The sequence below is a fragment of the Manis javanica genome, chromosome 15, assembly GCF_040802235.1.
Source record: "Manis javanica isolate MJ-LG chromosome 15, MJ_LKY, whole genome shotgun sequence".
In the NCBI taxonomy this organism is placed as follows: Eukaryota; Metazoa; Chordata; class Mammalia; order Pholidota; family Manidae; genus Manis; species Manis javanica.
In genome coordinates, this window is record NC_133170.1 from 64,084,952 (window position 1) to 64,109,344 (window position 24,393).

Below are 24,393 nucleotides of genomic sequence, written 5' to 3' on the forward strand. Positions count from 1 at the left end.
GACATAAAGTGAGCAAATGCTGTTGGAAAAAAATGACACCAAAAGACTTGCTCAGTGACGAGCTGTCACAAACTCTCAGTTTGTAAAAAATGCAGTATCTGCAAAGCACAATGCAGCAAAACACAATCAGCGAGATATCCCTGTGTCCAGCCAATCTACTCTCGATGTAATCCGGTTTAGGGATGAAAAGAGTTAGGTAGAGGAGGGCATGTGTTTGTGTGTGTGTGTGCATATGTGTGTGTGTAACTGCAGTGACCATTAGAAAGCTAATCACAATTAATACACGAAGGAGTTTGCTGCTTTAATGAAGTCATTAGGCAAAGACCATTCAGAGAGGGGAAATGTGAAGACTGAACTCCAAGCATATTACCTGTAATGAACCTGAACATGGACTAGGGGAGTATCCCTGGTATTCTTAGCATCTTTAATAGCCAGTGTGTGAGCTGCCCAGATTGCAGCCCCAGCTCCAGGGATCCTGTGGACCCAGGTGAAGACACGGCAGAGGGTTCTTTAACTGCTGGCTGATGGGCATGAGCATCAGAGAGAGGCCAGGCCTGTGCTCATAATCGATGACACTTTCAAGTGTGCTCCTGTTTAATGCAAAAGGTCATTTCTGTGTCAATTGCTTCCCTGGAGAAAGAACTGAGAAAACCTTTTCTTACATCTGCTTCAAAGTGGAGCAGTGTTTCTGGAGAGGGGCTTTGGGAGGAATTAACCCAAAGGTAAAAGGAACTAATAGGTGTCCCAAAGCCACAGACCCTTTTTTGTCTTCATTCGGTCATAAAGGGAAGGATTACAAAAGTGCAAGCAGGTGGCACCTACAGACTCAAAACAGAAGGTGTTCCCTTCCTTAACTGACAAGCAGAACGTGTCTGAGCAGTGTGATGCCAATCATCTACATGAAGTCAGCATGCATGAGATGAGCCACAGTCCCATAGTGGTGATGGAATGGGCTTCCATGGGCAACCGAGGAGCATAGTTACTTTGTTTAAAAGTCTGCTAAGAAGATGAAGTCCCTGTGGTCTGAGGTCCATTGCCAAGGTATAGTGATCACGGGCATTGGGGGATGGAGATGTCCTGACTCCTCGGTCTTGGGGTGGACCTCTGTCGCTGCTGTCGTCTGCCCGACATCCTCATGTCCGCGAGAACTGACTAGCTCCCTTGACCCAGGTGTGTCTGGTTCTCCTGGCAGGACACTGAAATCCTGAATACCGCCATCCTCACAGGGAAGACAGTAGCCATGCCCATCAAGGTGGTGTCTGTGGAGGAGAACGGCTCCGTGACGGATATCTCAGAGTCGGTGGAGTGCAAGTCCGCAGACGAGGACGTCATCCAAGTAAGTGATTCCATCGCCATCTGCACTGAACTGACGGGAGCTTCGCCCGAGCATGTCATTCACTAGGAAAGCTTAGCTCAGTGAAGCAGGGGGTCCAGCTGGGGTTTCTGTACACCACACTTCTGGTTACTTCTCTGAGCTTTTCCATTTCCATTCTCATTTTTGCATCATGCCAGCCTAGTTGTCATCAAGTATTATTTGGACCATGGGTCAAACCCCCTAAATTCCTACAGGAACCAAGTAGGTGATTTAATATGAGTGAAGTGGCACATCAGACCTGCCATGTCCCAGAAGGGCAAACACTCTTTCAGCTCCTGCCAGTTGTGCCCAGGAGTAAATGTGACTTCAGCATTGCTACCTCTTTCAGAAAAACTGCAAGTTTGGATTTTATGTAAAAGTCACCTTGGTTTTCAGTGCTGGCAACTAATTTTAATTCTTGTTTAAATGGGCAAAAAATCTGCAAGGTGGGTCTGGCCCATGGGCAGCTGTTGAAACCATGGGTCTGTGGGGCCAGCGATGGACCGTGGGCCAAGTTCAGCCCACCACCGGTAGTGTGAACTTTTGCTGGAACACAACCATTCAAATCTATTTCCACATTGTCTGTGGCAGCTTTTGCTCCCCAAAAGGAGGGCTGGGCAGCTGTGACAGACCATATGGGCTGCAAGTGTAAAATAGTCACCTTTTTGCCTTCTGGGAAATTTGCCTGGAGAAATCCCTGCTCTAGAGTCTAAGTTTCTTGAGGGAGGACTCTAATTCTAGGACTCTCCCACCCACATTTGCCATGATAAGGAACCCACAAGGGCTTTTCCAAGTCAGAAACGAAGCAGTTGCTCTTTCTCTAGTTTTTGTAATCCCCAGAAACACACCCAGAAAAAGCATAAAGATCCAAAAGAAAGCATCCCAATGGTTTTCCCACTCAAATAGAGTCTGACAGACAGCAAGCAGAGTCTGCTCTCTGGTGTTAAAAACAACGCGTGTTAGCAGAAGAAGAGAGGGGGAGGACTGGTGTGGAAAAATCCTTCCCTGCAAAGGACAGGTGACAGCCTGGGGTTGGGTCACAACCCCCAGTGGGGCAGTAAAGCGTCCCTGTGGCAGGATAGTCCCACCACTTCTGACTGTCACCGGTAGTGTCTCAGGATGGTGAGCATTTTCCTAATTCCCCCCAAAAGGATGTATGGACTCATGGTAGCCCCAAACCCAACAGGCTTTACAGAAGACCCGAGAAGCCTGTGGAAGAGGTAGGGGACAGGGTGAAGGTCTAGGCCACACTGACCAAGAGAAGCATATGAGCTCCAGACACGAGCTAAAATTCTCTAGCAGACACTTCCCAAAAAATACAAAGAAACAGGCAAATCTAACGTTCAAAATGCATGGGTTTAATTAACTCACTATATTAAAATACTACCCTTTCAGCTGTCATCAATATAAAAATTATTAACACACTGTCTTGGGGGCCTTGGTGCCCACTCCTCCCGGACCAGTGTGCCTTGCACATGTAGCACACACCTCAGTCCTGCTCCACATGTGGCGAGTGGCCGCTGACTCGAACAGCAAAGATCTGGGCACTAAAGGCAGGACTTTGCAACCTAGGCACGTATCATATTTTGTGCCAGATAATTCTTTGTTGGGGGGCTGCCCTGGCATCGTAGGATGGTCAGAGGCATTCCTGGTTTCTATTCAAAAGATGCCTATAGCATTCTTTGAGTTGTGACTACCAGAAAATGTCGCCAGGGGCACATTATTCCCTTCGGAGAAGCATGGTTTGGAGGGCGCCCTGCTCCGTTTCTGGCTGGACGATCACCTCACTTCCTTGTGGCTGAGCTGTAACTTAAGCTAGGGGGGGAGGGGACCTAGGGTTTGCATCTGGCACCTGCCCTTCTCCCAGACGAGGTCACATGCCCAGTCCTTGCCCATCATAGCCTTTATTACTGATTTGCAATTCCCCTAAGAGCCAGGCCCTTTGATGTTTGTGACCCTTTGAAAGGACACCTCTACCACTGATGACTTTTCCAGATGAGTAAGAAGTCCACCTCTCAGCCTACAAAAACCCAGAAACAGATTTCATCCCAGTTGTATATGTAACTGCCCTTTGCTGCTCTTAAGTGCATTTGACAAGAAGCTCATTAGTAGCATTTCCAGGAATATAATCAGTATCTTTAGGGAAATAAATAGATTCAAACTAAAAATTGCATCCTGAAATGAATTTGGAGTCAGTATTCTTGCTGTTGAGAAAACAGTGTGAAATCTTGAGTTGGCAAAAGCTGAGTGGGGATATCTGAGCAGATGGGCTTGCCTGGCATTTGGGGTCTGAGGAGGTCAATGGTGCCAGCAGAGCTGGGTTGGTACTGCTTGGCATGCCGTGGAGAGAAGAAATGGGGAGGGATGGACATTTGCTAAGTGCCTACTCAGCGGGCCCAGGAGGCTTTGCATTCAGACAGGCCTGAGTCCTGTAAAGTACTCTGAAGTTACGGAGGTACCACCCTGTGTGCAGACTGACAAGTCAGCCTCGCCCAAGACGAGACTCCTGGCTCAGAGGCAAAGGTGTTCGGTGTATCTGCATCCCTCTGTGCCCGGTGCCTGGGCTCCACTTTCCACAGGACATGCTGAGGGCCCGGGCCACCTGCAGATGTAGTGGGCACCATGTCAGAGGGGAACCAGGCTTAGAGACCCTGAGTCTTTTATAAGGGGCAGTACTATAGGCTCAGTATTTGTGTCCTCCCCCCAGATTCTTATCTAAAGCTTTAATTCTCCATGTGATGGCATGTGCAAGTGGGGCCTTTGGAAGGTGAAATGGTTTAGATGGGATCGTGAGGGTGAGGCCCCCACAATGGGGTTAGTGTCCTTATTAGAAAGGAAGAGACCAGAGCTTGCTATCCCCCCACCAAGTGAGGACACTGTAAGAAGGCAGCTGTCTGAAAGCCAGAAAAAGGGCTTTCTCCAGAACCCCCTGCTCCTGGTACCTTGATCTTGGGCTTCCCGTCTCCAAAACTGTGAGAAATACAAAATGCCACATAGGCTGGGGGCTTAAAAGACATTAAGCCCCCAGCCTATGGCATTTTGTTACAGCAGCCAGAGCAGCCTTGGGCAGGCAGAAAGCCTTGCTGTCCTTTTCCAGAGACAATCCCTGGTATACTGGGCCATGAGCGTGCCTGCTGCACTATCTGTGTCTGCTCAGGCTGTTCACTGTATTAATGACCTTGGAAAGACCACTCAGACAAAGGAGGTCAAGGCTTTGCTTGTAAGGTGTGCTCAAGGGCCAGAGAATCACCAAGAGCTCCTTGCAAGGGCTCTTGGCTTTGTGATTTCCAAGCTATGTGGTTTTGGCAATTCATATGTTTCCCCTAGACCTTGGCCTCATCCTTAGGAAGAAGGGGCGCCGTGCCCATAGTGCCTAACTCAAAAGCTCACTGTGATGAGTCATGAGTTTTCTTGATTCAGTAAAGAAGCTGACCTACTAGCCAACAACCCATGGAAAGGACTTGACTTGGAGCCCTGCTTAGCTCAGGTGATCCCCTTGGCAGCCCTCCCAGTTCAGTCAGGGCTTGCAGACTGGACGTTAGAATTGGATGCAATGTATTTCAAACATACAACTCAATGACATTTCAGTAAATTTACTGAGTTAGGTAACAGTCACCGTGACCCAATTTCAGAATTTTTTTTCAGTCTATTTACGGTTAAGCCCCATTCCCACCCTTAGCCCTGGGCAACCATTAGTTTACTTTCTGTCTCTATAGGTTTGCCTTTTTTGGACATTTCATATAAATCGAATCACACACTATGTGGTCTCATTAAAACAGAGTGATGATCATTTCTCACATATCTTTTGACACATACATGTATAAACACAGAGAAAGGTATAATTTTACAAGAATGAATCATATCATACAAGTTGGTTTTTTTAACCAACTTTAACAGATGTTTTAAATTAGCAGCTCTGTATAGAGACACATAGACACATGCACACACACACACATGCACATACATATACATGCTACAGCATTCCTCTCCAACCCTGAGGAATCAGGGTTACTAACCCACCTGGTGCCCTTCTGTGCCTGTCCCCGTGCTCATATGATCAGAAACATGTACATGCATACACATGTATGTATACATGTATTAAACACACACGAGGGTTTCTGTGGTGTTGATTTTGCAGAAATGGGCTCACCCACATGTCTCTGCCTGGCCTGTCCTTGATTTCACCCTGCAATGCCTCCTGAATCTCCTGCCGGGTTGGCATCTGGGGACCGGCACAAGGCCAGCGTACTGTGTCCAAGCACCATTAGTGCGAGGAGCCTGCTGTGCTCCATGGTTTGTCTGGGTCAGCAGGCATCATGATGTGTGAGCGGGAGAGGCCCTCGGACATCAGCATTGGGGTTACTTTACATTCAAGAGGGGAAAGAGCAGTACCCTGAGATGGGTGGTGATTGGACCAACAGAAGCCGCAGGGACACGATCACAGGAGGGGAGCATGTGCATGGGTTAGCCCTGCTGGTGTCCGAGTAGCCATCAGAGTGCCTAATGCACACATCTGTGCACACTTCCCCATCCTTGAGATGAAGGGGTGTCGTGCAGCAGCAACCTGGCATAGACCAATCTGCTGAGGATGCCTCACTCGAGGCATGCAGAGTAACGGTATCTCAGGTTCCACAGCGGACACTACGAACTCACAAATCACAGGGCTATTCATTCAACAGAGGCCATCCCAGTGTTGGGGACTCAGTCCCCCTCGGGGAGGAGAGCTTGGCACTGGAGTGAGACAGTGTGCAGACCATGCAGAGAAGGATGTTAGACGGTTCTGCAGGTCAGAGAGAAAAGGAAGGAGGTGCTGTCCTGGGGGTGAGGGGGGATCCTAGATGGGGTGGTCCCCCAGGCAGAGTCATCCAGGCCAGTCAGCAGGGAAAATGGCCATTGATGCCCTAACATTGATGTGTGCCTCCATGTGCACCATGCTCTAGGCGCAGCCTGCATCCCTACAAGGTGTCACTGTCCACAGCCCACAGGTGGCCAGGTGCTGCCCATGACAGGGTGGGGATGCTGGCGCTTAAAGCATCCTTAAAGAAATTTCGTTTATTAAGTCTGCAGTGCAACCAGTTGAGCCTCCAGGGCCCCAGCTCCAGCTAGTGGATCCCAGGGTAGAACCAAAAATAATGCACCTGAATGACCAGGCGCCTGCATCCCCGGTGACAGGAGCTGCATCCTTCCAGTGCGTGCAGGGCAGCTCGCCAGGACAAAGGCCTTGTTTCCCCTGAGCTCTGGTCGCCGTCAGCACAAAGCCTTCTCCTCACTGCACTCACTGCTGATCCCACCAGCTCTGAGGCCTTGGGAGAGCTGGTCCTTTACTCACAGGCCGAGATCTTAGATGGATCCCCACAGTGGGGAGCAGCTTCTCACCATGAGGAAAACGGGGTACCTTTTCCCTGGGAGGGAAGAAAGTGCCCTTTCTGTGCCTCTCACCCCCAACAGATGTAGGGATGGAAGGAGCATCTTTATCCTCGAGGACCACTTGGTTTGAGAAGGAAAGAAAATCAAGGAAGCAAAGTGTTTCCAGAAGCCAGGAGTCCCTGCCCAGCCAGGCCCCTTTTGTAGAGGGAGGAGGCGCCTTCCCTACAGGCTCTAGCACCCAAATCCCCTCCAGCTGTGATTCAAATGCGGATGCGCTCACTTGTCTAGGAGCTCACACTCTGCCCTGGGCAAGGTGTTCCTCAGCTCCAGTCCTTTGATCTGCAAAATGGGGAAACAGTGCAGCCACCTCGTCATATTGTTGTGAGTGGCAGTCACCGTGCAAAGCCTGTAGAAGAACCGTCCCCTTAGCTCTTCTTCCTGCCCACAGGGACCTAGAGCAGCCTTCCCTCCCTGGGGTGATCACACCCCCAGCAGACATCTGACAGAATTGGGAGACATTTCAGGTTGTCACAACTCAGAGAGGGGGCCACTGGCATCTAGCGGATGGAGCCCCAGGGCACTGCCACACAGCCTAGAAGGCACAGCACAGTCTAAGAAGAAAGCATCGTCCTGCCCCAAAGGTCCATAGTGCTAAGGTTGAGAAATGTAGGCAGGACCAGGCTATCTAAAGCCTGGGAGGCTCTGATCAGAATTCTGTTTTACTCTTAGAGGAATAGGAGATTGTGAGATATTCTGATTGGAGTTTTAAGTACATCACTCTGACACATCTGAGATGGACAACTGAGCCAGTGATGTTGATCGACTTGCCTAAGGCCACACAGCCAGTAAATGGCAGGACCAAGATTCAAACCCAGGTCTGCCTGCTTCCCAGGCCCATATTTTCTCAGGCTCCCTGTGGGCTCAGGCCCATCTGAGAGTGTGTCATGCTTCTCACAGATACATGTTAAAATTTTCCTGAAGCTGCGCTGTACAATGTGGCAGCCACTTACTATGTGCGGCTATTTAATTAAAATTAAACAAAGTGAAAATTTTATCTATTCAGTTACACTATTTCAAGTCTCAGTAGCCACATGTGGCTAATGGCTGTGATACTGGGCAGTACATATGTGGGACATTTCCACATTGCAGAACGTTGCATGGGAAACACAGACCCAGAGCCTTCCACGGCAGGAACTGTACTGCACATTTGTTCCTGGGAGAGCTTGATGGGCAGGAAACAATGCCCAGTACTAGCCAGGAAAGAGCAGGTTGTCCTGACCCTCAGTCTTAAGTATGATGAATACTCTGTTTTAATAGAAGACTTCTGCAAAAGGTAAGGCCATTTATTTATGCATCTGATTTTACTGGAGCCAAGCAAGGCTCCATCTGGATTTATGTATTGAGGAACAGACGTCTGAAGCTGCAGGGATCCTGCAGCTGGATGTGAATAGCCTCTGCATGGAAGAGAAGTTCCTGGCCAGCTCCATGAAGCCCAGGGAAGAGGAGTCCAGATCAGAACTGCGCGAACTGAGTGTCTGGTTTGCCTCAGGGGAGATTTCGATCTGAAAAGAAGTTCTCCTGCTGTACTAGCTTTGGCTCCTGACAGACACTAACAGTCTGTCCCTCTTTGATCTCCCTGCTGAAGTCAATTTGAGAACAAGGATTTGGTCTCAGGCAGCATCATATGCCAACTCCCCATGGCCTGTCATATCTTTACCAAGGATTAGGTGGGGTTGAATGGTTACAACTTTCAAATTGGCTTAAGAGGTAAGGGAAGAAACCATCTTATAAATGAAAGGTGTAGGGCTGTGCTAGCTGAGCCACGTGGCCATTCCTGGACCATCCCTGTGGCCAGGGCAAGGGAGTGGTTGTGGGTGCGTCCTACTGTGTAGCTCAGGTCAAGACCTGTTAAAGCACATGGACTTGTGCTTTAAAGAGCATAGGGGACTGGGGAGGCTCCTCTGAAAGTATTTAAAAACTGTTACAGAAAATAAGATGAGTAGATGTTGGGTGGCAAAAACAACAAATACCCTCGTATCTGAGCTGGAACTCAGGTTTCGCCCATCTACTTACGCTTTTCTTCCATCAAAGCATTCTCTCTGATAATGGCCGGGCAGTGTCAGCTTAACGACAATGTGCCTTTTTACCTGCCTCATTCTGTCTTCCTTGTGGAGATCTGATGGAGATTCAAGCGGATGGGTCTGCACTGGGGACAGTGTCCAGCAGAGTGCACCCCTGATATCTGAGAACATGACTTTGCTTAACAATGTGACCCAAACTGAATTAAGCAAAAAAGGGAATTTTTCAGCTCCTTTCTCTAATAAGAGATTTTCTAGCTTCAGGAATGGCTGGATCCAGGGGTTCAAATGAAGGAATCAATCAGGATTTTATTTCTGGCTCTACCTCAGTGTCCTCTGTGTTGATTGTCTTCTCAGACAAGTTGTCCTGTGTCCTGTAGCAAGATGGCTGCAAGTAGCTACAAAATCCTATCTTTACATGTAGAATTCCAAAGGGGAGAGCTGGTGTCTTTCTTCCAGCCTTGCCAGAAAAATTCCTGAGACTACCTCTGACTGTGCCAGATTAGGTCATGTGTTCACCCCTGAGCCAATCACTGTGGCCAGAGGGATGTGAGGCTCTGATTGGATCGGGTCATGGTCATATGACCCTACTCTTAAGGTTGGGGGTGGGCCTTCATCCAAACTTCAGGACTGATGTGGGGGAGGGAAGGTCCCCAAATTAAACAGGGAAGAGGAAGGATGCCTGGAATGGGGGCTCCTCCCTCCCAGCCCCTTACTCTTTGCTGCCAACCATCCCAGGACCTTCCTTCCGTTCTTAGTTTGGCCTGGGTTAGGGAACGGCCCCTCCAGTCCCTCCCAAGAGTGGGTTTCCTCCTTGTTTTTTTGTGGTGATATTAGCCAAACAGTGACCTGCCCTGATGGGGCCAAAGGCCAAGAAGAGGTGGCAGAGTCAGAATTCTCCAGAAGCCTTCCAGCAAGGGAGCCCTGTGATCGATTACTGAAGGAACTAGGAAAACTGGCAGGGAAATGACTCCACAGAGTGCAGACAGCTTAAACGGAATGATTTCGGAGGGGGAACAGGAAGATGAGGCGAGAACACCTGACATATCACAGCACAATGGACTCGCCTGAAACAAACTCGCCAGCCTCCTGGGCCGGTTCTGTTCTCTCCGAGGACAGGCCTTGTCCGGGGCTCCCGTGGCATCCCCCCTAAAGTCCTGTGCCAGGGCCTGCGGCCGGTCTTCCCATCCTCGCAGCCCGGTTCCCACGGCAACCCAGCCCCTCCTGCTCACTCCCAGGGGTGGCAAGAGGACCGGGGCGCTCTGGTGGCTGCGGCTGATTCTGAAATAAGCCCTCTCCAGCCACAAGGCTGCCCCAGGCGCGGAGGCTCAGGGAAGAGAGCCCCACCTGATCCCATCAACAGCGCAGCGGTGCCTGTGCCCTGGATCCCGGGACTTGAGGATCACAGTGACATCATGAAGGAGAAAGCCAGGCGGCGGTGCAGAGGGCGACCCAGGGCATGAGTTACTGGAGAGAGGGCTGTACCCACGCATGACGGACGGTCAGATTTCCTTAAGGCTGTCATTCTGAAAACTTCCCCCTTTCCCCTCACTCCCCTTTTCTAGGCCGGAATAGATAAAAGCCACTCCTGTGGTGTAAACCACTCCTGGGGCTAATGGCGTTCTGTCTGCCTAATCCTCCACAGAGTCCCTGGCTGCTGGCACAGGCGTGGTGTTGACCTGCGGAGTCCCAGGCACTGGCTAATTCCCGTATTTGTAGGTTTTCTCAGTTAATTCTCCCGGCAAATCTGTGATGCCGTTCTCTTTCCAAACGACATGCTCTAGCCTGCTTTCCTGACCTCGCATCGCCCACCTTCCTTCTTCTCCAGCAGGCCAAGTGTATTCCTACCGCTGGGCCTGTGCGTATAAAAGAGGCCAAAGGGGGCAGTGTTTACTGTTACACACTTGGAATGTGCTAAGAGGGCACATCCCAGATTAAATCTCAACGCACGTGTACAGGCCATAGGCAAGTACACACACCCAATGGTAACTGTGTTTCACAATGTATGCTATACCAAAATCTCAAGTTGCATATCTTAAATATATGCACTGTTGAAATCGTAATAAAGTTGTTTAAAAAATAAAAACCTATGTTGCTTCTAATATTCCTTTTGGTGGCATGCATTGCTGATAACGATGGGTCTCTGCTCTTATAAAGTTACACAAATTATTCTGCATAATTATATGAGGCAAAACTTTCAAAAGAGAAGGGAAGAAATATAATTGAGCAAATAATGCCTTGTCTCTTGGTGCCTTGGAATTGAGAGGGATCATGGAGAGAAAGAAAAGGGCATGATCACAGGCCTCAAGACCTTTTTTTGTATTCATTATTATTATTAATTCAAAAATGAAAGAATTCAGATAACTTTTCTACAGCTAAATTTGCAAAGATCACTGAAAAAAAAAATCCTTTCTGGAGTCAGACCACTGCTTTCAAATCCAAGTCCAACTCCGGCTAGCTGTGTGACCTTGGGCAAGTTATTCAGCCTCTCTGTGGCTCTGTTTCTTCACCTGCAAAATGATTTTGTGAGAATGAAAGTACACATGGGCTCTTAGAACAGAATGTGGTGTATACCAGACACCTAATAAATGCTAGCTCTTGTCAACTCTCTCTTCTCAAAACCTCCTTCCCTATATCTTTTAGAGCTGCTGCCTTCCTGCTACACGGGACTGTGTCTAATCGACGCTTCCCCAAGGAAGTCTGCCCTGCACCCCTTCTCCATGTTTCCTTACTTTATTTTGTTCATGGCACTGATCGCCCACAGTTCCCTTCTTGCTGATTGGTTATCATCTATTCCCACACTCACAAATGTAACTTCTTGAGAGGGTCTCCTTGTCTCTTGCTCTGTATCCTCAGTGCCTAGGAAAATGCCTGGCACATGGTAGGGGCACAGGAAGTGTTTGTTGAAAGATAGAAGGCTTGTTTGATAGGTGAAGCAGATGTAGCTTAGAGGAGGGAGGTGTCTGCCATAACTTGAATGCATATCTATGCCCCCAGCTTCACGTTTGGAGCCTGCAGGGGGCACTGTCCCTCTTCAGAAAATTGCCCTTACCTGGGCCTGACTGCCCTGCAGGCATCCTGCCTTCCATCCACTCCCCAGCGTGGCCAGGCTGCAGCCCAGCCCTGCCAGCCCAGAGTATACAGCAGCCCTGAGCCGAGAACTGCACAGCGTTCCCACGTCTTGGCGGCATTTTGCACTGTCAGTTGGGTAAAGTGTGATTTATCACAAAACGGATTTCTGCCCAGCCGTTTGGGTCCCGTATGGCCATCATAGTGAGGGGCAAGAAGTAAATGGGAGGAGGCACGCAGACATTGTCTCAGAAAGGCTGCTGACCCTGACTTCTCTGCCTTCTCCCTATTTCTTCCTTTCCAGAAATGTCAGAAAAGTAGCTATAATGCACTTTAGTGATGAGGAGGCTGCTGAAACAAGACCAGAAACTTCCTTAAAATGTGGGACTTTTCTCTGGCAGCTGTGGATGGGGAGGCAAGTGGTATAAAGATGTTAGATAAGCCAGAAGTTCTGTGAGAGAACAGGGAGACAGAAAGGAAGGGGGTTCTAAGAACCCAAAGCTGGGCCAGGCGAAGGTCACCACTCCAGGATGAGACACTCCAGCATGGAGGTTTCCCCAGATCACAGGGCCCTTCCTAACCCTGGGAGCGGGGTTCCTCAGTCCTACGACCCTCCCAAGCCTCCATGGCCTCTCCAGCTAAGGAGGAGAGAGAAAAGGAGGAGATAAAGGGAGAGTGGAGTGCAGAAAAGAGGAATGAAATCCTGAGAGTTGCAGGCAGAGTGCTCTTCATCCGGGCTCTTAGCAGACCAAGTCAGTCAGTTCTGCTATGTAACAAGTGAGCCGGTGTTCTGTCGTTTAAAACAACAACAACTTATTCTTGCTTGTGCATTTGCAGGTCATCTAGGGGGCTGTGGGCTCAGCTGGGTCTGCCCCCTCACTGCAGATGGGGCTATGTTGGGCTGCATGGGTCCCATTCCAGGGCTGGGCTGAGAGGGAAGAGCAGCTTTAGGCAATGTTCTCCTCCTGGCAAGTGCACAAGGGCTGGCAGAGACCCTTCTGAAGCTTGGGCTTGGACCGCTCAGCTGCCACTCTATCCTCATTCTCTTGTTCAAACTCGTTTACATGGCCAGGTCAACCATCAGCAGGGAAGGAAAGAGAGTCTGCCCAGAGCAGAAGGGAGGGGAGAAGAATGGGAAACAACAGCTCAATCCGCACAGAGCCAAGGGACACCATGACAAGGGATGCCATGACAGAGCCAAGGAACAGAGCTCAGGCATGGACTGTGGTTTAAGTCCCAGACCTCTGACTACCAGCTGTGGGATCTAGGGCAACTCACAGCACCCCTCTGTGCCTCATTCCCCATTTGAAGTATGAATGTGATTTTTTAATAAAAGTATCTCCCTCATATGTTCATGAGAGACTCAGTAAGATCTTCCATGTAAACGTCTTAACCAGATTCCTGGTTTACTGTGCACACTCAGCTCACGTTTGCTGTTGTCGATATGAAGCACAGTTACCCATCAAAGTCTACCTCCATGTGTGCACACGTATCCCTGTGTGTGTGAGCACATGGTGGGCAGGTGAGTGTCAGGGATACAGGAGCACACAGCTCTGAGTGTCCCTGAGGTAGGGAGTGTGTGGTGAGCCCATACCTGAGCACATTCTCCCAGCAGGGCCACACACACTGGTTTCCTTGGCAACACTGCCCTGGGGATGGTGAGATGTTTCTGGCCATTTAGTTCGCCACTGAGAGAACTGCACACGTTTGTTTGCCAGTTGTTTACACGAAGAAATAATCTACCTAACAGCCTCCCAAGGCAGGCGCGCCAGCCGCCTTACAGCCTGCCACAGCAGTAAAGCTCAGGCCGGTTCCTGATGGCACAGCATTTACACTCTGCAAACTGCAGGCTTGGAACGTCGTGCAAAAATAAAACTTAAGGGAGTAACAGCAAAAGAAGTAAATAAATGCTGGCACTTAGCTATGATGTGCAGTGAGATGCGGAAAGCAGGGGAGAAAGCAGACGCAGAAGGGGAGGCAGGCTGCTGAGCAGTGTGGGCACCTTTGGGGCTGGCTCTCAATACCTCTAAAGCCAGCTGCAGGCCACTGACCCCCCCAGCAGCACCCCCCACACCCTACAGTCTGGCCGATGAGACTAATAAGACATAGGGTAGAAAATGCAAATATTTTCAGTGTTCAGGCTGATAACAGAATTGAATGCAATGGTTTATCAATGCTGTTAACTAATTTCATATTTTAAAAACACCAATGTAACCCAGGGCCACTAGTTTACAAGTTCTTATTCATTCATTCATTCATTCATTCATCAACATATATTTCTTGAGTACCTACTGTGTGCCAGGTACTGTTTTAGGCACTGGGAACACAACACTGAACAAACCAGACAGAAATCCTCGTCATCCCAGAGCATGTGTACTGGTGAGAGAGGACAGATAATAACCAGAGGGAAAAGGTAAAATGCATCGTGTCTGACATGGCGGTAAAAGACAGAAAACTTAAGCCACGACAGGGGTCAGGAGTTTTGGGGGAGCTGTGGTTTTAATAGGGTGTCAGACAAAGGATCTCTGGGAAGTTCCCATTTGAGTAAGGCAGGGCTTCTCAGCTTCAGTGCTGTTGACATTTGGGGTCGGCCAAGCCTTCACTGAGAGGGCAGCATCCGTGGCCCCCACCACCAGATGCCAGTTACACATCCTCCCTCTTATTGGAACAACACCCTCCCTTGTGACAACCAAAAAGACCTCTGAAGATTGTCACATGTCCTGCAGGCGGGTGCTGCCTTCAGGCAGAGAGCAGCAAGTGCAGCAGCAAGAAGCAGAAGTGAGTCCAGGTCCATCCGGGACCTGCCATGCAGAGTGAACAGAGAAGACGACTGGACGCACAGGACAGACAGCAGGGCGCACAACAGGCACTTAGGGATTTTCCCAGAGTTTAGAGGGATCTGTGACTCAAAAGTTTTTCAAATATTAGCCACAAAGGAAGAAGGTGGGTCCTCTGCCTTTCTCCCAGCCTGCTCCCAGCCTGCTCCACACTCTGCCCCTCTCCCAGTCTGCTCCTGGGTAATGGGAGGCTCCAGCAGAAGGTGCAGGAAAGGAGAAAAGGGAGGTCAGCATGTCTCATTCCTCTGGGCCCCTTCCAGCAAGGCTGTGAATTGATGGGGGCCACACCTCCCACCAAGATCATGGCTCCAACCCGAACAGTACCCAGTCTGGGTCCCAGTAGCTGCCCGCCACCCAGCCTTTTGGGTGATAGCAACCTGCAGGGGTGTCTTGGGGCTGCCATAACAAATGACCACATGTGGAGGCTCCAACAGGGGCCAGAAGTCTGAAATCAAGGTTGGCAGGGCCATGCTCCCTGTCAGCTCTAGGGGAGGATCCACCTTGCCTTTTCCAGCTGTGGGCGGCTGCTGCGACCTGTGGCTCATAGCCATATCACTCCTGTCTCTGCCTCACCTCCACTCCGCCCTCCGCGTATGTCTGTGTCCTCTCCTCTTCTTATAGTGAGCACCCTCAGCCAGTAGGACCTCATTGTAATGAATTACTTCTGCAGAGGCCCTATTTCCAAATCAGGTCCCATTCTGGGGTCCTGGGTGGCGGTGGATTTTGAAGGACTTTCTCTGATCCACTGTCCCCCTTACCTTGTCATGCTTTGCCACCTCTTGCTGTTTTCTCTTAAACTTACCCATAGCTTTGTAAAGAGTCAAGTCTCCTCAAGTTCTGGGTCGTGCTCACCATCCGTTCCCTGCTCAAGTTTGAAATGCTCCAGCCTGGCCAGGTGGGCTCATCTGGGATGGCCCAAGAGACTGAGGCCAGGAGGGAAGGATCTGGGCTTGCTCCATATTGGAGGTGCTGGCCAGTGGCCTTTCCCTGACCCGCAGACCTGCATGGCAGCAAGGATGGCTTCCAAGGCCACAGCCTCAGGATTCACCTAAGACAACATGACTGAGACAGCAGGGTTGAATCCTACACTAGCCATCAATCAGCTTTGAGTCCACCTCATCTGTCCACCTGGGACAGCTACCCTGAGCCTGTTTCTTCATCAGCACAATGCGGATCTGACTGCCACCCATAGCTCCAGGAAGGACTGAGGGTGAGGAGGCTGGGAGGGCACCTTACAGGTATAAGGACGGAATCTTTACTGTGCAAGAGCGTTCTGTATTTCATGCTCACAGAGCAGGGATGCAGACTCAGCTAGACAAGAAATGTAAAGCTGATTTTCCTGTATCTGAGCTTAATGTTTGTTGGCAGCCCCGAGTCTAAGTGGCAAACAACTATGCCAGGAGTTTGATTTCTGAACATACAAAATTTGAAATGCTAGTTAGAGATCCAAGTGGAGGTGCTGGATAAGAGGTTGAATATCTGGAGGCAGGGTCTGGGGCACTGTTAGCACAGAGATGGTATTTAAAGCATCACAACTGAGTGATTACAATAACAGAAATCGCATGTTATGGACTGAATGTTTGTGTTTCCCCCAATTCCTATGTTGAGATCCTGACCCACAGTGTGATGGTGTTAGGAGGCAGAGCTTTTGGTCATGATGTGGATTTTGAATCCTCATGAATGGATAAGTTATAAAGGGGCCCCAGAGCTCCCTTACCCCTCTGATATGCGAGGGCACATCTGCGAGGCAAAAAGTGGTCCTTCCTGGGCACCAAAACTGCCGTCGCCTTGATCTTGGACTTCCAAGGCCACAGCCTCAGGATTTACCTGAGACAAGATCAAGCCCAGCCTCCAGACTGTAGGAAACGAATGTGTGTTGTTTAAGACCCAGGCTGTGCTATTCTGTCATGGCGGCCGGAATACACCGAGGCAGGCTTTATAAGATGCCGTGAAGCACAGAAGGGACAGTTGCATCATTTCAAGGAGCAAATCTCCACTATGGTCCCCAGACCAGGAGCATCAACATCGGTGGCAACTTCAGCTGTTAGACATGCAGATATGCAGGCCCCACCCAGACCGGCTTGGCCCCACCCTCTGGAGGTGGGCCCTACCGACTGTGCTGACAGGTCCTTACTGATGCTCACTCAAGTTGGAGAATCTGCTTGGCTGAGGGATTTGGGCAAAAGCCACATTGGATGTCAAAGGGTGGCCAGCAGATGCCTTTGCTTCACCCAGGGAAACTAGTCTCCCATCCTTCCTCTTGGAGACAGGTGAGGTCATCAGGAAGCTACCAAGGCCCGAAGATCAACAGAGATGTCAGCAGACCATGTGCTGCTCTACCAGAGCCCACATTACCCACCTCGGCCCCCTCCAGGTCTTTGAGAGCAGACATCAGTGGCTAGTCCAGTGGCCACGCAGGCTGGATAGTTTAAATGTCAAAGGGAGCAGTGGCCAGCAGGCAGTTTTGTCAATGCACAGCCCACCCACAATAGAAGATGGAAAAATATCCCAGAAACAAAGCCAGGGGACTAGATTCCTGTGGGGTTTTCAGTTTCCTTTTGGCAGAGAAGCCAGCTCATTTTATGACACCATAGTTCCCACCGCTCACCACTTAGGAATGATTAATGCATCCTGAGACCTCCCCAGACATTTATGGCACCTCCTGGAACAGCAGTGACAATGGCTCTATCATGTACCACAACTTCATACCCTTGGTGTTCCTCTTAATTATTTATATAATCTGGAACAGCCAGTTTCCCTCCCACCGGAGCTCAGGAAGGTAATAAAGAGGAAAGTCAATGCTCTGTAAATTACATTGAATTAAAGAAGTGATTACTGATATAACTCTTGCTCAGCTATTATGCTAATGTCCACCCAGATCCAGGACAGCGTTTACATGCTAATGGCAAGTCTGGGACGGCGACTAAAATTGGTTTCCACCCTTAATCAGTATGTAAACATTTTTAAACCACTCTTGACCATGAGTGAGAAGATTCACCCTGTGTCCCTCTCCCAGCTGCACCCTGCCACTGTCCCCAGCAGGTGGAGGACATTCTCAGCCCAGCCCTCACCAGCTGCTCCTCCAAACAGAAGTGTGAGTTGAAGATAAAATGGGTCAGAGTAGCCATCTATAGTTCCCAAAGCCAGGGAAAGAGGGGGTGATCATGGGAGTTCATTGCTCATCAGCATATGGGATTTAACCAGGTCCACAGACCCCCCTGAAGGTGACACTGCTCCTTCCAGAGCACACAACCCAGATGGGAGATGCATAAGCAAATGGGCAGTTACCACTTAGCCTGGTAAGTGCTCTATGAAGAGTCCACATGTGACTTCACTAACTAAAAAGTTACACAAAGCTGTGTATGCATTTCTATAGCTAGAATTAGTTTCATGCATATTCTCAAAGGAGTCAGTGACCCAAAAAAGGTAGGAAACACTGCTTGAGAACTTTCCAGAAGCTTTCAAATTAACTTCTTGTGTTTCCACTGATCTTGACTCCATATTTTTTCCAGTCTTTTACCACATCTCCCCTCTCCTCAACATCCTTATTTGGTTGTCTTAAAGCAGGCATATCCTATCTACCCATCCATCTATCCATCCATGTATCAGTCCATCCACTCATTCATCCAGCCATCCACCCAAACATCTGTCCATCCATCCATCCACCCATCCACCCATCCATCTATCCACCCATCCATCGTCCATCCATCCATCCACCCATCCATCCATCCACCCATCCATCCATCCATCCATCCATCCATCCATCTATCCATCCATCCATTCACTGTCCATTTTATTGAGCTCCTGTTTCATGAACAGCTATTGTGAGGGACCACAAGATCAAAGATGAAATGATATACTTCTTGCCTTCAAGGATTTCACAGTTTAATATCTGACATGGATTCGTGAGGCCAGTGTAAATCATAACCCATAATCTTGGGTATGCAAGATGGGCAGTGTTGTTTCTCTATAAGCCACCTTGATTTCTATTTTCGGTTTTCAGCTCATTAAAGCATCAGAATATAACCCCAATCTAATTTCCAGGAAACTTAATATTACCAAAGCCTTTGTGGAGGAGACTTCTAGTCTTCAAGTGCTCTGTTCACAGTTCCAAGAGGCATCCTTATCAGTCAGAGTCTACATGGGCCACCTCTGATATTGTCCCAACTCTGTCCCTATTGCTCCTTCCAGCCTGCTCCCAAGGAACATAGACACCTTCCTGCTGTTTCTTTGCCACACAAGAATGTCCATGGGGCTATACATAGGTTCATCTCCCCAAGGGCTTGGGCTTTGGAGCACAAGATCTTATCTCCACAGATGTTATTTTTATTTTATTTGTCTATGTGTTTGTTTTGCTTTGTGCTCTGTCCCTTCTTTCCTGAGGCTACAATCTTCTAGAAGTGGGAAAAGCAAAGGAGAAATCCAGGGGAAGGGAAAATAGGTAGGTAGTCACTAATGAGATACTGCCATGCAGAGGATAAACAATTACAGTACAAATATATAAGCAATCCAGGAGGTTATGGAGGCACACGACCAGGGCAGGCAAATGAGGAGGGAAGGGTGTTCCCAGGCAAAGGGAACTGCATGTGCAAAGGCCTGGGTGTCTCAGAGAACCATCAGAACAGTGTGTAATTGAGAAGAGAATAATCTTAAGAACAGTAAGAGTCCTGCTGGAGAGGAAGGCAGAACAAACCCTTCATATCCTGGGAGGCTGGATGGGTGGGCCGTGGGTGAAGCTCATTTTCTGAGCAGACATCAGCCTGGGGAACAGACATCTCTGGTGCCCATGTCATATTCCCTCAGCCCACCAGCAGTTCACTCCCAGCTGGAGTTCTGCACAGGGTCAAGTTCACTTTGTGATTACACCAAATTCCACCTCAAGCCTGCCGCTGCTTTCCATCCTTCTCAGGCATTCTCAGATGCCACAGGACTGTGTCTCAGCTGGGAAGTACATGAGGGTTAACACACAGGGGCAGCTCTCACCCAGTCAGTGATAGGAGCTGATAGATAATATTCCTGCCTCTTATCCTTCAGATGGACAATTCTGTAGATTTTCATGAGGCCCCAGAGAACTGAACCTGATGATCACAGCAATAAATGTGAAAATGCATCTTCTATGCACTTTTCCTCTTTCTCTTTCTCCCTCACTCTGATCACTCCCCAAGCAAACCAACTGAACAGAATCCTTGTCTCAGGCTCTGCATTGAGAGGAACCTAAATTAAGCATGTATGCTTTTCAAGAGAAAATAACAAATGAGAGAAGGTTGGCCTCCAAGGCCCCATGAATTTCTCCCCCATCCCTTCTCTGTCTTTGCAGGTGTCTGACCACTGTGACTACATCTTTGTCAATGGCAAAGAGATGAAAGGCAAGGTGGATGCAGTAGTGAATTTCACCTACCAGTACCTGAGCGCCCCACTGCATATCACCGTGTGGGTACCCCGGCTGCCTCTGCAGATCGAGGTCTCCGACACAGAGCTGAGCCAGATTAAAGGCTGGAGGGTCCCCATTGTAGCCAGTAAGAGGTGAGCCTGGGATTGGGGGATGCACAAGAGCAAAACAGCATTGTTTGCTGACCCTAACACTAAAGGTGCCAATGCAGGGCCCAGAATATAGTAGGCGCTGGTATTATGTGATTACATTTCATCAGCCTAACAACAACCCTGTGAGGACTCCAAGGCCCAGGATGACCCACCTAGGCAGGAAAGTGAGCACCAAACCCTATCCGTTTACAGTCTACATTTGGGCTTCTAGCAGATTGTCCCCTGAAAGTGATTCCCCCAGAATGAAGTGGCAGAAGTAATACCTTTCTTGTAGTCCCTCAACCCCCAGGGAATTTGAGTTTGGGTTTATTTTCTCTAAGTTAAACAGCAATTCCTTTTTCTGTGCTTTGTGGACATCTATAAGCTTGAAAAGCTTTGTGCTTACCAAATTATTGGATAAAATTTAATTCCATTTACACTGGACCATAGGGTCACTGTTTTCTCTTAAAACAAACAGACAGACAAAAGCCTCTGATTTATTCTCTGTGACTCTGGACTATCATATGGAGGAGTTTGGGGAGTTGTTTTCTCCCCCTCCCCTCTGGGGCCCTCAGTTTAGTTGCCAAGTTCCTGGTTTCTGCCTGATTCCTCCATCCTCAACCCTCAGGGCTATTGTCCTGATTGTCTCCCAGGCACCAGGTTCTTCTAATTAAGAGACAAGCTAGTATACACCCCAAAAAGAGTAACCAGGACAGGGAGGTGCTGAATCCATTTCTGTAAGAACCCAAGGGAATCTGGCCTGATCGGGAAGGCAGCCAGAAATCCTGGCAAGGTTTCCAGCCATTTAGTGGCCATGAACACAGCTTATTCCACGTCGCTGAAGAGGGCAGGACTGAGACTAGCTGGATTTGAATCCAAGTTCTGCCACTTTCTAACTTTGTGAGGTTGGGTGGGCTATCTAACATCTCTGTTCCTCAGTTTCCTCACCTGGAACATGAGAATAATTACAGTTTTGTCTCCTAGTGTTATGAGATCAAAAGAGTTCATACATGTGGAGCTTAGAACAGGACCTGGCACCACTGAAGAGTGTAAAACAGCTCAGACCAACAGAACTTCCTACAGTGGTAGAATGTTCTAGAACCACATTGTCCAATTTGGCAGCCACTAATGCACGTGGCCACAGAGTACCTGTGTGGCCGAGACATTTAGTTTTTAATTTATTTTAATTTTACTCATTTAAGTTGACTTGCAAATAGGTATATGTGCTATTACCTACTCTTGGACAGTGCGGACTTAGTAAATACTAGCTCTATGCTTTTTATTTGTCAATAAATGTCTTCATGAAGTAGACGTAACTCTTTGTGCTGCCTGGTGATAGACCAGTGTTCCCATCCATCCCAAGGCTCCTGCCAGAATGTTGTCTCTTGGAGGCTGAGGCTGGCACCTGCCTTTCCGGCTTGGGTCTCCAGCCATCTCTGGCTCCATGCCTTGGCCCTGAGCACTGCCTCCGCTTTCCCACAAGGCCCACCCGAGAGAGCGAGGATGAGGAGGGCGAGGAGCGGCGCCGGGGCTGTGCCCTGCAGTACCAGCACGCCACCGTGCGGGTTCTCACCCAGTTTGTGTCCGAGGGCGCCGGCCCCTGGGGCCAGCCGAGCCACCTGCTCAGTCCCGACTGGCAGGTCGACGTCACCCACCTGGTTGCAGACTTCATGAAGCTGGAGGAACCTCACGTTGCCACACTCCAGGACAGCAGGCTCCTGGTCGGGCGGGAGGTTGGGATGACCACCATCCAGGTAGGAAGCCAGAGCTCAGAATGTCTGCATGTCCGGCACTGGGCATGGTGCCCACCACTGGGGGAGGCTCACAAGGCAGGCAGGTCACTGTTCCAGTTCCTCTCCCCATTATGGCATCTGGAGGATACCAGATGAGCCCGGACCAGCTCTTTAGGTCCCAATCTCCTGCCAACTGAATTAAGAAGGTGGTGGCTGCATACCCTTAGCATGTTGTGTGACCTCCCCAACTACACCATCCATCCCACTACCTCCAGCACTGCCCATCCCACCGCCCATCCTCCATGCTGGAACCACTTTCCAGGTATATATACCTCCTGCACCACCTTAGAAATAATATTCCCCTCTACCCATGTTCCTGCCAGTGGCCTGGGGACGATGCACCCCTTAGTCCTATCATCCCTTCTTTCCTGAAGTCCCTTGGTCATTCTACCATTTATTCATTCAACAAACTCTCTGCAAAATTCTTCCACTGCTTTTGCTCAAGGAAATGCAGAGTGGTGGGATTTCAGGACAAATAACGAGGGCATGGAGAGAACTCTCCTTCAACCCATCAGGTCCCACCTTCCTGACTCCATCTTTCTGGAATGTCATTCTGGGTCCTTACAAGATCACCACACATGTACATGATTGGTCCAATCCTATCATTTCACCTGGACATTCCTAGTCCAACATTTGGTTTAAAAGATGAGGCCAAAGTAATGTTCCAGCAGAGAATACATTGCAGTGGGGGTTCAGGGGAAAAGCAGGCTCTTGGTGACTGTTTTCCCCACATGATTCCATAGTTCACTTAGAATGGAATTCCGGCTGCGTGAAGTCAGTCTGTATATACCTCTTTATGAGTCCAGTCAGCAGGATTGCCATGTACAGTTAACCAGGTTGTGCAGTGTACAAGGGTGCCTTATCTAAATGGGAAGGGTCATTTCCTTTTAAAAGCAAGAGTGGATTTTTATGTTTATTTCAGTTTTCCAGCAGACAGAGCTGTAGTGTCTTAGGGAAGGAGTGGCTTTCTTTGACTCAGTATGAGGCATGGTATGTGCTGGTGTGTATAGTGAAGTAAGTGTGTGGCTCCTTAGCCTTGTATTCTGGACCCATCTGGGGGTTGGAGGAAATATTGCTGGGGAACTTTCCAATATTTGGGAACAGGTGTAATGGATTTGTCTTGTGCCTGCCAATCCCGCAGGTGTTGTCCCCACTGTCCGACTCCATCCTGGCAGAGAAGACAGTCACAGTGTTAGATGACAAAGTATCGGTTACAGACTTGGCTATTCAGCTCGTGGCGGGGCTGTCTGTCACCCTGCACCCCAGCATGGAGAACAGCAAGGCCATCACAGCTGTGGCCACAGCTGAGGATCTGCTGCACACCCCGAAACAGGTAGGGTCCCACACGCTGAGGTCGAGAGGAGCAGGGCCAGTTGCTGTGCCTGATTCAGCAAAAGGAGACGCAGAGGGTGGGGTGGGGGAACAGGGACAGGGTATCAGAAGAGCATTCCAGAATGGAGTGGTGCCAGCTGTGTGAGATCCACATGGCCATGTTGTCCCAGAAGCAGGGTCTGTGACAGACCAGAATGACGGAGCCTGGTGGACAGGGATGTGTTTTTCATCTACTGCTATGTAACAACTTGCCACAAACTTAACCACTTAAAACAACACCCGTTTATTGACTCTGTGGGTCAGGGTCCAGGTGGGCTCGGCTTCTTTCTATGCTTACAGCATCACAAGCTGAAAGCAGAGTCAGCCAGCTGGGCTTTTACCGCACATTCCGGGGAAGAATCTGTGTCCACGTCCATTCACCTTTGCGCAGTCGTAAGACTGAGGTATCTGTTTCTCTGCCCACTGTTGGCCAGGAGCCTTTCAACCCCCTGAGGCCACCCACATCCTTTCTACTAACCACACCTCCATTACTTTCAAAAGCATCAACAATGTCTGGAGTCCTCATGCTTTAAATCTCTGACTTCCCCTGTGCCACCAGCTGGAGAAATCTCTGCTTTTAAAAGCTCATGTGACCGCACTGGGCCCACCCAGTAGGCCAGGCAGATCTCCCTGTCTTAAATAAGCATGCCACATAACATAATGTAATCATGGGAATGAAATTTCATTGTATCCCTAGGTTCCAAAGGTTAGGGCGGGCCGTTCTGGTAACTGCGGAACTGCAGTCACTACCTGACTTTGTCCCAGAGCAACAACAGGGGAGACCCAGAACATATTCACATCCGTGCCCAGCGCACAACACTGGCTTCTTTGCGTGTCCCTCCTGGAGGCAGGAAATCAGCGTGGTGTCTTCTAGTTTATAGAAAGCAAAATAAGAGGAACAGAGGCAAGTGGGGAGACAGAGCAGAGTGCCTGAAGCTATTTGCTAAGAATGGTTCATTAATTAGGGGACTCTTGGCATTGTGACCTCCCTGGCATGGGGCAAG

General features: G+C 49.3%; 1 protein-coding gene across 1 annotated transcript in view; it reads left to right on the forward strand.

Annotated features, from left to right (window-relative positions):
• Positions 1–24,393, forward strand: part of TMEM132C (transmembrane protein 132C) — a 286,951-nt gene that overhangs the window by 256,795 nt on the left and 5,763 nt on the right. Inside the window, exons 5-8 of the mRNA XM_037014558.2 lie at positions 1,193–1,336; positions 20,023–20,228; positions 21,709–21,979; positions 23,160–23,351. Coding sequence (XP_036870453.1) covers positions 1,193–1,336; positions 20,023–20,228; positions 21,709–21,979; positions 23,160–23,351 — 813 coding nt within the window. The remainder of the gene's footprint in view (positions 1–1,192; positions 1,337–20,022; positions 20,229–21,708; positions 21,980–23,159; positions 23,352–24,393) is intronic.